Here is a 12,652-nt window from a genome sequence, read left to right as displayed (position 1 = left end):
AAACCAGGGATCATCCCCATCTCTGTCAGAATTATTAAAAAAACAAACAAACTGCATTTAAAAAAAGAAAACTGATCTAAGCAGTTCTGCTGTGACCTATTGATACAGTCTAGGGGTCTGGATCAGGTTTGTTCTCTCTCTTAAAAGGGAAAATCTGAAGCTCAACAGGGAACAGCAGAGCAATCTCCATCACAGAATCGGCAGTTGAAGAACCGCATTTATGGAGGGTGAGGAAATGCATGCAGCAGACCCTCTGAGGGGAAAAAAAAAAAAAACCCTCTGCAAAGCAGAGAGGGCACACACAGAGCTGACAATCCAGTCTCTTGAGGGCTGGGGCTGCTGGAGTCCCTGAGGAGTTCCCTTCCCTACTTAGGGTTGTTCAGTTTGGAGACAGATAGGATGCTAGATTGGTCCTAACTGGTGTTTTCCTCATCTGGCTTTGAACTTGAGCCAGTCCATCAGCAGAGGACCTGGCTGGTGGGAGACAGAGGCTGCCAGGAGATTAAGGAAGAAGCTGACCAACTTGGAAATTTGCCAGCCATGGCCCCTTTCCTTATCTGTCTGCCCCCCCCCCCCCAGGGAGTCTAACTCCTAATCTCTGAGGCTCTTGACTTTTAAGGCAGGAAACAAGAACAAAGGGATGGAGTGGATTAGGAGTGATAACGTCAATTAGTTGAGTGGACAAACACCCTTTTATAGCCACACTCTGGGCTTCTTCACTTTTCTGGTCTCAGTAAAAGTTTCTGTCTGCAGTCCTCCCAACTACTTCACTAAAGTTAGTCTCTCCCAAATCAAATATATCACCCTGTTTATTTCCTTAACAGTATTTATCAGTGTCTGTCCAGTGTAGTTCCTTGTGGTCCAGTAAATGAGCTCCGTGGTTAATCTGAAGCTATTCTGTAGCCTAGTACAACAAAAGTATTCAGTATGTGTTGTATGAATGAATGGCTGCCTTCAGCCAGTAGGCTTCCAGAAAGCCTAGACTGTATGGCACATAGACCAACCATACTGCCATAAGGGCCATATCCCTAATCCCAAAGCAGTACAAATATATTAGTTCAGGCTGACGAATTTTCAGGGTATGTGAGGTGACCCAGGAGTTCACTTGATATTGAAGATTCCAACTGACATGAATATTGCTAGCCTCGTCTTCCATCCTGACTTGTTTTGAGGAAGTGAGAAGAGGTAAAGAACGTCCCTCTTGGTATCTTTGGTCTGTTTCACGCCAGATGTTTCCTTGTGCTAAGAGAGCACCTGCCTCAGCAAGGCAGTAAGTATATATAGTCACAGTTTCAAAGGGAGATTTGAATCCAGTTAGTATTGCTCTTTTGTTTGCAACAGGTTAGTAGTCATGATTGTTCTTGCCAGGACCCTGCTGTCCTAAGACCAGCCTCAGCCGCCACCAGTGTCTAGCAAAGACTTGAGACATCCCCAAGGGGGCGACGGAGCACTGCGGTGTGTCAGACCTGAGCTCATTGCCTCGCCAGCCCTGGGGCATCCCCTGAAGGAAGTTAGAAACTTCTGTCCCTTTGAGACCCAGACCCACTGCGCATCCTGCACCAGGTGAGGTGACTTCTCCGTCCTGGCTTGCCCGCCGTCACTTGGGTGCACCGAGGTGGGTGACTCGACGCCCGCTAAGCCAAGACACCGACGGGACGTTTCCCACTTCTCTCCCGGGCTTTGGAGGCTGGTAGACCTCACGGCACCAACCAGATCCACCTGCGAGCGCCAGGAGCCGCTCCGAGAGGAGCCTGCATCCCGGCGTCCGCAGGGACTCGGAGGACCGGGCCGCTCGGGCCGGCGCCTGCGTCTCTATGGTGCGGCCGAGGGGCGGAGCGCCGCCGGCTCGCCCGCCGACTGCGAAGCGAGCAGGGTATGGCTGAGCTGCGGCGGGCCGGGCGGGGAGGGACGGGGGCAGCGCGCCGCATTCAAAGGGAGGCTGCAGGGGCGAAGCCCGGGCGGTCGGGGGTCGGGGCTGCGGGCCGGGAGGGCAGGCTCACTGCGGAGCCAGAGCCGCACACCTACCTCCTCCTCCCGCTCTCGCTCTCCGGGTCCCGGGATGCTGCTCGCTCTTCCCCGCGGGGAGCCGGCGGGCGTCTGGGCAGAAGAGGTCACTGTCTCCCTAACTTGAGTAGCAGAGCCCTGAGCGCCCCGGAGTTAGCTAATCCTCCAAGTGCTAAGACTTCCTGCCCCGTTTAACATCCAAAAACTTACTAGATCACACGGACCTCAGAAAAGCAGGACTTGAGGAATTTGCTAGGGTTGGAAACATGTTGAGAGGCATAACTGTGTATTTTATTTGTAGTCGTTTACAAGAGCTTAATATTTTACGTGCGGAGAGAGATCGGGATGGCCTCAGAGTCAGGGTGAACTGAACAAGATTTGTGTTTATTTCCTTTATTAGTCGCCAGCATTAGATTTGGCATCTGCTTTCGGTGTTTTAGCACTTAAGAATTCAAGTGTACTGACTTTTACAGCAACTATAGTTTGGTGAGGAGAACTTATTTGTAAAGCCTAATAAAGGCAGTTTGGAGCAGGCAGGGCATGTTTTTGTTTCGTTGTTTGTTGTGATGATTTTGTTTGGTTGTTTGTTTTTGTTTTTTGGTTTTTTTTTTTTTTTTTTTTTTTGAGACATGGATTCACTGTGTCCTCCGTGTTGGTCTTGGAATCCCTGAACTCAAGTAGTCTTTCTGCTTCCGCCTCCTGAGTGCTGGGACTATAGACCTCTTGGTTTTGTGCTGCTTCTCCCCAAGGTTAGGGGGATGGAGGAACTGAAGAAGAAAATGACCTTGACATTGGGAATGTCTTACTTGTTTGTGTAGAAATGTATGATTGGTAGAAAAAAAAATCCTCATATTGTATAATTTAAAAGACCGGCTAATGTGAGAAATTACGGGAAGGGAGATGACCATGTCACTTGCTGGGAAGTCCCCATCGTTGGTGACATTTGCTATAAGGAGGATGAAATGAAACAAATTTAGACCATTATAAAAAAAAAAAGTGGCTTCTTGAAGCAGCAGAAAAGTTAGATGATTGGCTCTTATGGTAGAGAAGTCATCCCAAATAACACCTCTATGAATGTTTAGCTTCTCAGCAGAGGACTGGTATTTAGCTTGGTAGGAGAGGGCTGCCAACATTTCTGAGGTCCTGGATTCAATCCCTTTTGGAATACACACCAGTTAACATTAATAAAATGTTGTGTGGTATCAGAAATATAATTTTTAGTATAACAAAAATATTTTCCCCTTTTGCCAGGCAGCGGTGGCGCACACCTTTAATCCCAGCACTCGGGAGGCACAGCCAGGCAAATCTCTGTGAGTTCAAGGCCACCCTGGTCTACAGATCAAGCTCCAGGACAGGCACCAAAACTACACAGAGAAACCCTGTCTCGGAAAAAAAAAAAAAGTCCCTTTTTACGTGGATAATAAGGGTGGAACTTGGGTCTCCAGGCTTGTACAACAAATATATTTATCACTGGGCCATGCTACCAGTCTGTAGATTTTTTTTTCAAGACGGAGTCTTACTATGTAACCCTGTAGACCAGCTGGCCTCTAACTCATAGAGATTCACCTGTGTTGGCCTCCCGAGTGCTGGGATTAAAGGCATGTGCCACCAACACACAGCTGAAATGTTTTTCCTTTTTGTCCCAATATGTGTTTGTCTCTTTAAGACAGAGCTCCTAAAATTCAGGATTGTTGCTGAGGTGCCGTAACTTAGCTGTGTTTGGAACTGTACAGCGGTGATCGTTTTCTCTCAGACTCTGTGTTACTCCACAGTAACACTCTTAAAAGTGGAGGAAATGCCATTTCTCATTCTTTTGCAAATAACTTTATTATTGAGGCAGGATCTCTCTATGTAGCCATGGCTAGCCTGGACCTTTCCATGTAGATCAGGCTGGCCTTGAACTCACAAAGATCCACTGGCCTCTACCTCCCACGTGCTGGTATTACAGGCATGCACTACCACACTCATTAAATACCAATAAAGCACACTACACTAGCTTTATCTTACATCTTTGTTGGAATATAACTGACATGAAATTAAATCCAAATACTTAAAGTACACAATTGAACATATTTTGACATATCGATGAAACTATCACAAGGAGCTGAATGTGGGAATCGTCCCAGAGCTTTCTTTGATTTTCAGCCCTCCCTCCGTCCTCCATCCAATCAGCCACTGATCTGCTTTTTCTCAATATCAGTTAGGTTGTGTTTTCTGGAATTTTCCTAGACTCATTTCTAAGTGGAAATGTCAAACATACAGAAGAATTGAAATCAGTGTGAGGAACTATAGAGTTTACTTGTCCATACATCTGGCTGCTGCTCTTGCAGGGGACCCAGGTTCAATTCCCAGCACCCATATGGCAGCTCACACATCTGTGACTCCAGTCCCAAGGGAACCCACACCTTCTTCGGACCTCTGCAAGTACTACATGCGGGTGGTGCACATTCACAGTGTGGGCAAATGCCCACACAAGTAGAATAAAAAGTTTAAAAACCAGTTGTGACATAGCATTGAAACATTTGACAGATTGACAGATTATTTCAGTAGCCTGCCCCAGTTAGAGCTCAGCACAGAATTATGCCTGCCTTTTCATATAAGCTAAAGTTTCAGGGTTTGTTGTTATGATTCCAGGCAATAGAGAAAAGGAGTGGTTGTTGGGGAGATGTCAAAGAAGCTCTTAAAAGGGTGAACTGTAGAAATTTAGGGCGTCTTTGCAAACCTTGGACACTGGAGCCAAGGATTTGATATCTTCGTTATTAGCTTTTTGTCTTTGTGTCTGTTTGGGATATTTTTTAAGACAAAGTCTCTGTGTAGACCAAGCTGGCCCAGAACTCACAGGGATCCCCCTGTCCCTGCCTACAGAATGCTGTTTTGTGTCTTGGAACCTGTGGCTTCCAAGAGGACCATTCCACATCAGGTTTGCTTAGGAAAAGGAAACTGGTGGGCTTAGTTTGGGTGACCCTTATCACTACATTAGAGGCAGGGAACTCAAATTGGACGTCTCTGGAGTTTAGGTACCATGGGGACAAGCAGTTTTCCTGAAGGAAAGAGACATGTGTTTAAAAGAAAAAAATAGATTTAGGTATTTACTTTACTTGTATATGTATGTGCCAAGTGTATGCATATGCACCATGCGCACACGGCTATCCGTAGAGGCTGGAAGAAAGTATCAGATGCCCTAGAGCAAGAGTTACAGGCAGTTGTGAGTAGCCCATTGTGGGTGTTCCAGGTCCTCTGAAAGAGCAGCAAGAGCTGTTACACTCGGCCATCTCTCCAGCCCAGAAAGAAAACTTTTTTTTTTTTTTTTTCAAAAATATAGAAGCAGTTGTTGGGTTTACAGCTACAATGAATGCCCACTGTCATTATCATACACATTCTGACAGAGCTATTTAAATGCCTAGCAGGAATAAATAAAATTCAATGGGCTTTCTGGAATTCTCCTTGGTGCCACATAAACTGGTTTTCCTGTAAAACTGACTTACTGTTTTTGACCATACAGCATATTGCACACTATGTAAGGGATGTTAATTTCTCCACTTCGTTTTTATAATGATGGCTGATGTCTCTCGTGTAAATAGTATGTGGCAGTCTATGACCTTCACTGATCTTTTTCTTTTGGTTTCTATTGTAGGGTACTAAGGATGAAGACAAGAATAGCCAGTTGGCCCCTGATGGCTTTTACTATATGCTGACCCAGTTTATGATGGCCTCCAAAGTTGAAAAGACTCATGCTTTACAACAGTGTTTTAGCACAGAGTCTCTCGTTTCCAGCCTCGGTCTGGGGATCTTTTGCCTAGTAGCTGATAGACTTCTCCGGTTTTCCGTAATTCAACAAAATGATTGGCTTCGTGCCCTCTCAGATAACATAGTACACGGAGTGATTGGCATGTGGTCATGGGCAGTGGTCATTGGAATCAAGAAGAAGGCTGACTTTGGAGAAATTCTTTTAGCTGGATTTTTAGCCTCTGTTATTGATATTGACCATTTTTTTCTCGCTCGATCCCTATCTTTAAAGGTAAGACATCAACGTAGTTATCTGGCTTTAATGTCTTTAGTCTCTTCATGCCGGTCTTCTTAGCCATCATAGGCTGGAGAGAATGTCTTACTTTAAAACAGGAACGCTAATTCATTCAACTTTTTTGAGTAATTAGTTCCCTAAGGATGCACACAGACGCGTAGCTAATCAAATTTGCTGTCACAAAGTCCCACATAGACATAAAGTAAGAACTCTTAACTGTGCTGAGAAGTTCTTGCTGGCTCACAGAGAATGCATTAGCAAACTGGTGCAAACGATCGATCGGGATTCACTCCTGGTGTTCCTGGGTCAGTGATCTTCAGGACCACACTACATTTCTCTTCGTACTCTCTATGTCTCATTGTGCATCTCCTGGGTGTGCCCTCACTGTTATCACTCCTGGGAAACACCCAAAGATTTGCCTGCCGAGTACTGAGATGAAAGGCAAGCGCCACCACCGCCCAGCTTGGCTGCTTTTTATATACATATGAGTTACAAACATTTCAGAAAAGAAGTATGGGTTCAAAGCAAGGATTTTGCCTTGTGGGCCACTGGCCCGGGAAGTGACCTGGCCCACCTAGTAGGTGCTCAGGAGATCTTTGCCCAGTGGTGGGGAAAGCATCGTTTCTTCCTGCTTGTCACAGACAAAGTGCCTCAGGGTTGCCTGACTGGGAAGCTCAGCCGGAAGGAGGGATGGTCGCTGGCTCAAGACAAACTTTAGCTTTTTTTTCCTGTAAGTGAAGGTAACACAGGGCAAAATCCTATTCCCTCAGCTTCAGCATAGAGAAGGACAAAATAATAACTTGAAGTAATCTTTTAATGCCAGTAGTAAATTCCGGAAGTATTCATGGCTGTTATGAAACAGCTATGATAAAAATGTCCTCCCCTTTCCCTGTGTTAATGAAGGAATATCTTATTTGTTGTGCATGTACTCTTAGATGTCTCACAAAGCTCTTAATAAAGCACAAATCATAGGATAGGAAAGGATGGAGCGAGGATGAGTTCCAGGGTGAGGTTGGACAGGAGGAAGAGCTACTAATGTCTCTAGCACTGTAGCTGACAATTTCTGTGTCAGAGTAGCTAGTGAAGAGGAATGTATTCTCAACACACACAAAAATGATAGCTGTTGAAGCCGTAGACACTCCACTTACTCTAATTCAACCATCACACTTTATATACACGTAGGGAATGTCACACTGAACTTCTTAAATAATACTTGCGTATTATTTGTCAATTACAAACTTTAAAATAGGGCTGGAGGGATGGCTCAGTGGTCAAGAGCACTGCTTGCTCTTCCCAAGGACCTGGTTTCCAGCCCCGCTGTGGCAGCTCACAACTGCCTTTAACTCCAGCTCCAGGGCATCCAATGTCCCTTTTTGGCCTCCAGGTCCACTGCATGCTTATACACATACCTACACACAGATACACATAAGTGAAATTTAAAAAAAAGAAAAATCTCAGGAAGAAAACAACTTTCAAATATGGCTGATGAGATGGCTCGGCAAGGAAGTGTAAATACACATAAATAAATAGAAGTGTTTTTAGTTTTGATTGTTACTTAAACCCAGTTGTACAAATCCCATGCTTAGGATATAAATTATGTTTGTGACTTTTTAAGCAAATACTGGGAAACTTATAAAATTAATACAATATTCCTTTTAAAAAATATTTACTTATTTAGTTATTTAGTTATTTATTATGTATACAGTGTTCTGTCTGCATGTATGCCTGCACACCTGAAGAGATCATCAGATCTCATTATAGATGCTTATAAGCTGCTATGTGGTCACTGGGAATTGAACTCAGGACCTTTGGAATAGCAGCCAGTGATTTTAACCTCTGAGCCATCTCTCCAGCCCCAATATCATATTCCTAAGACTTCCATTTTATTGTTGGTGCAAAGGATATGGTGGCCATGCTTTTATTATCTCATATTTTAAGTTAAAAACGTACTTTTACTATAGAGTACCATAGAGAGTGAAAAGAGAAACATTGACCTGCAAACCGTGTGTCCAATGCATCTGCAGTGTTCTGTTTTTCTTGCATTTCCAGTTGACACTGGACATGTTAAAATATTCAGATGCAGCTGTGAGATTTTTGCAAGGAAGGAAATGATGCTAGCTGCTGCCTCTCCCCTCAGGCTGCCTTGACTCTCCCGAGAAGACCTTTCCTCCACTGCTCCACGGTGATCCCCGTCGCAGTTGTGAGTGTGAAGTTCGCCATGCACCTCTTCAGGCTCAGAGACTCATGGTGCTTCCTCCCGTGGATGCTATTTATTTCCTGGACTTCGCATCATATCCGAGATGGAATTCGTCACGGCCTGTGGATATGCCCATTTGGAAAAACTTCTCCTTTGCCCTTCTGGCTTTATGTAATAACCACGTTATCCTTACCTCATATGTGCTCGTTCCTTATGTATTTAACAGGGACCAGACAAATGATGTCTTCAAAACATGGGATGCGTATTGATGTCTGAGATGACCGCGGCTGTAAGGAAAGGAATAGCTCAGAGGACGGTCATGAAAGACAGCCAACGTTCAAGTGAAATTTTGTTTTTGTGTTTGAGACAGGGTTTATCGGTGCAGCCCTGGCTGTCCTGGAACTCACTCTGTAGATCAGGCTGGCCTCAGACTCAGAAGAGTGCTGGGATTAAGGGCATGCGCCACCACTGCCCGGCCTCAAGTGAGATCTTTAAAACACAGTTAGGTACTTTATTTAGTTTTTATCATTCTCAGGCCCTCTCGCTGGGGAGGCGTGCTCAGTCATTTCACTTCCCTCTTACATGTCCATCTAGTGCAGGATCAGGTCTGCCCATATTTCATGCTATGTTATATTGCTGCTGCTCTATCGGGCTTTCCTGGCTTTGTCATGTCAATCTCTATTGTCTGGAAGTCTGTCCATTTCCTGATTAAAACGCTCAAAATCTGGGATGACTAATTTATAGAAATGAAGCCTGATCCTAATTAGTCTTATCAGTAAAAACCAGGAGTCAGATATCGGGGTAATAACCTGCAAGATCAGAGAAGCAGAGGAGCAGCCACCAGTGACTTCTTACCTCTACGAATCCTCAGACCAAATGGGCAGCCAAGACCCTGTCTCCACTCACCCCACATTCCTGTCTCCGCCTCCTATTGCTGGGATCAAAGGCACACACCTCCACTGCCACACTCTGTTTCTCCTTTAGATTGGATAGATCTTGTGTAGCCCAGAGTGGCCCTGAACTCCTGATCTTCCTGCTTCTTCCTCCCAAGTCCTGCCACCACTGCCTGCCCTCTGTGGTTGACCAGTGGCTGGCTCTGCCCTCTGACCTCCAGGCAAGCTCTTTTTGTCAAAACACAAACAAAATATCATACAACATAGAAAGCTCATATTATATTTGGATTCACATTTTCCTGAGACACAGAAACAGTGAGGTGGACAGAATAAATAAGGTCATGATAAAAATGTATGTACTGAAGTGATAATTTTAAATGTTCTGTGGACGGTGATTATTGGCAGAAATCTATCTAAAATAATAGAATTAAAATCTAAGTTACAATTTCAGGAATCAATTTAGGAAGTAATTATTATCCCATGTTACCTATAATCACATTCACTGAAGTTTATGGGGGGGGGGGTTGGGGGGGATTAGTGTGGTTAGCCCAGGAATCTCGTGTTAGCATTTTCACTAATTTGAAAAACATAACTGAATGTTTAAAAATATTTATTAACAAAGAGCATTGACAAAATGATATCTGGATCATCACTGAACTTCTATAAAAACAGTTCTGGGCAATGTTGTCATTTGATGTGCAGATTTCTGACAGCCACTGAAATCGCAATTGCCATGGGATTGTCACAAACTAGTCTAAAAGATTGTATGAAATGATTTTTTTTAATCTTCTCCATACTGAGAACTGAAAGATTTTTCAAAATAAAAATAGCTTTTGGAAATCTTGCTTTTTCTTTTGGTCTTTCAGACTCGACTGTTAAGATGATTAACCTTTACTAGAGAAGGAAGTGCGTTACTGTAAATTTTACATCTGTAGTTTGATATTACCGTGGTCAATATCCTGCCCTGGGGGCTTCTCTCTTTCTTTGTGGTGTATATTCTTGTGGGCTGCAAGAATATATCATAGAGATTCAGCTGTATATTAAAGCTGAACTTTGACCAGCCAAGGGTCTGTCAAAAGGCAAGCCATTTATTATGAATATTTGGTGTTACCCAGCCTTTAATATTACAGCTGTCTTCTGCTATGAAATCCTTGTGTGCCCAGACCAATTGGTAAACAGTTCAGCTCCCCTGACCTGCAGAACCTACTAAGTTACTAACTGCCATGCTGAGTTTAGGAGACAAGCTATAAGAGACTACTAGCTTTGTTTCTTGTGCTAATGGAGCTCAGACAATCCCCTCACCTTGAGGCGACCTAGTGGTTCTCCAGAGCACTTTGACTTTTAACAAAAGGGGTTTTTACATATCAAGGTGAGAGAGAAAACAACAGTCCTGAGGAGACAGGGAACCATGTGCACAGGGAAAGAAAGGGCAGGTATTTTCTGTAGGAAAAAACAGAACAGCTTGGCTAGAGAGAAGAGAGAATGACAGGTTCCCTAGAAGGGTAAGCAGATCTGGAGTCGAGTTTTCTGAGTGCCAGGAGTAGAGAGCAGCAGATATGGAGAAAGAGGATACAGAGGATGAAGATGAGGCTGAAAGCATAGGAGTTAGTGTTAGCAGGACCATGAGCTGGGGAGCTGGACGGAACTGTAGTTATGGAGACAGGATTTCATCCCAGAGAAATAAAGTAGATGGATATAGAGCTTGGTATGTCTAGAGTTGTTCCTGCCTTGAATGCCTGGTGGAGCTATAGCTGAAATGATAGAATTTTGTCTTAGAGGAATAAAGTTAACAGACATAAGAATATAATATACGTAGATTTTTTTCCCTCAGATCCCACACCGGACTTAGCTGAGCCCCTGGACCCTGGGCACTCCATAATATATGATTCCTGTTTTCTTCAGATTTTTTTTTAAACTGATGACTTGTAATGGTAGCAATTGTGTGCCTTATTCTCTGAGGAAAAGTGGATGACTGGGACCATGATGTCATATCCAAACTAGGCTCCAGGCTTTACAAAGAGTTCTGTACATTGTTAGGAAGATTCATGATCTTTGGAGATTAAATTTCTTATTGCTAAATTAAATTCTTTACAATCTGTTACTTTATATGGCCTAGCTCTTACAACCTATTACCTTTCAAAAGCAACTGTCAATTTGGTCGGTATGATAGTAAATATTACATAAAGATTAAATTTATTCATTTATTTATTTATTTATTTATTTTTGTTTTTTTGAGTCAGGATTTCTCTATGTAGCTTTGCACCTTTCCTGGAACTCACTCTGTAGCCCAGGCTGGCCTCGAACTCACAGAGATCCACCTGCCTCTGAGTGCTGGAATTAAAGGCGTGCACCACCACTGCCTGGCTTAAACCCTCTGGCTTAAATCCATGAAAATGAAGTCTATGTCTTATGTAAATTTTTCTAAGTTGTGAAACCCTGTGTATCTTTTTCTCTCTTCATATTAAGCACATAATGAGCTCCAGGACAGCCAGGACGACACAGAGAGACCTTGCTTAAGGATGTCACCTTGCCACTTTGGCGATCATCTAACTTTTTACTGTTAGAATGAAAATTCACTTAGACCATCATTCCTTCCCTAAATAATAACTAAAGGTTTGGGATGGTTTATCCACAGTTCCTACCTCCACCCTCGAGCAATGTCCCTTCTTTACTTGAATGTTGTGGCTATGACCTCTAGAACACTAACAACCAGCAGCCACCTCTCCATACTACCATTCTGTTCTTGGTCCTACTGACCAAAGAAGTTTGTCAACACACCATTTCCCGTTGGCCTGTGTGTCTTCTCCATCCTCTTCACATCTTCCGTAAGAGTGTGTCTCTCCTCACTGGTCCTTCATCCCAGGCTGCTCTTGATCTATGTTAATTGTTCAGCTTATTCCTGCTGGCTTCAGAAAAACACCACCACTGCACTAGAAACTCATCCCCTAGTCTTGCCAACTCCTTCCTTAATCAGATAATTTTCAGGGAGGACCTGGTGAAAAATCTACCCCATAGCATGACTAGCAGTGAGCAAGCGGCACAGGACACAGATACCCAACTGTTCAAGGTTTGTATTCTCCAAACCCAAAGCCCAGGGTGTTTTCATCCAGGCCCATGTACATTTGTGAGGGGATATACTAGACACATGCATGTATACACACACACACACACACACACACACACACACACACACACACAGATCTCGGAGACATAATCTCTCTATGTAGCCCAACCCAGACTGGACTGGAATAGCAGTTATTCCTACCTCAGCCTCTCAGTGCTGGAATAATAAGCTTGCAAAGCCATGCCTGGCTTGGACATACTTTTTATACTGGGAGTTTCAGTTGATAGACTTTGTCTCCTAAAGCTACAAAACGATGACTAAGGTCATTCACTCCTCTGCCCTCCCTCCAAATCAGACAAGCCGGTGATAATTGATCAGAATTTTATACAAGTTTAAAGAATAATCTTAGTACTTTATGCCTTTTATATCCTATTATAAATGAAGTAGCACTTTATTCCATGTTATTCATATGT

At 43.7% G+C, this 12,652-nt stretch overlaps 1 protein-coding gene across 2 annotated transcripts; it reads left to right on the top strand.

Annotated features, from left to right (window-relative positions):
- Window positions 1-1,447: 1,447 nt before the first annotated feature.
- Window positions 1,448-11,259, top strand: Tmem267 (transmembrane protein 267). 2 transcript variants are annotated; one of them, XM_076551865.1, is made up of 3 exons: window positions 1,448-1,563; window positions 5,639-6,022; window positions 8,163-11,259. In XM_076551865.1, exons 2-3 carry the CDS (start codon window positions 5,693-5,695, stop codon window positions 8,496-8,498), a joined length of 666 nt encoding a protein of 221 aa, XP_076407980.1. In that variant the 5' UTR covers window positions 1,448-1,563; window positions 5,639-5,692; the 3' UTR covers window positions 8,499-11,259. The 2 variants fall into 2 exon arrangements, with proteins under 2 accessions (XP_076407980.1, XP_015863585.3); XM_016008099.3 differs by lacking the exon at window positions 1,448-1,563 and adding an exon at window positions 1,573-1,873.
- The last annotated feature ends 1,393 nt before the right edge of the window (window positions 11,260-12,652 follow it).

The sequence above is a fragment of the Peromyscus maniculatus genome, chromosome 15 (assembly GCF_049852395.1).
Source record: "Peromyscus maniculatus bairdii isolate BWxNUB_F1_BW_parent chromosome 15, HU_Pman_BW_mat_3.1, whole genome shotgun sequence".
Classification (NCBI taxonomy): Eukaryota; Metazoa; Chordata; class Mammalia; order Rodentia; family Cricetidae; genus Peromyscus; species Peromyscus maniculatus.
This window is presented reverse-complemented; position numbering and strand designations above follow the sequence as displayed.

Bases quoted from the DNA above. Each gene is read 5' to 3' on its own strand.
- Tmem267 (XM_076551865.1), top strand. From the start codon at position 5,693: ATGCTGACCCAGTTTATGATGGCCTCCAAAGTTGAAAAGACTCATGCT. The intron at 6,023-8,162 runs GTAAGACATCAA...CTCTCCCCTCAG, and splicing joins CTCGATCCCTATCTTTAAAG to GCTGCCTTGACTCTCCCGAG.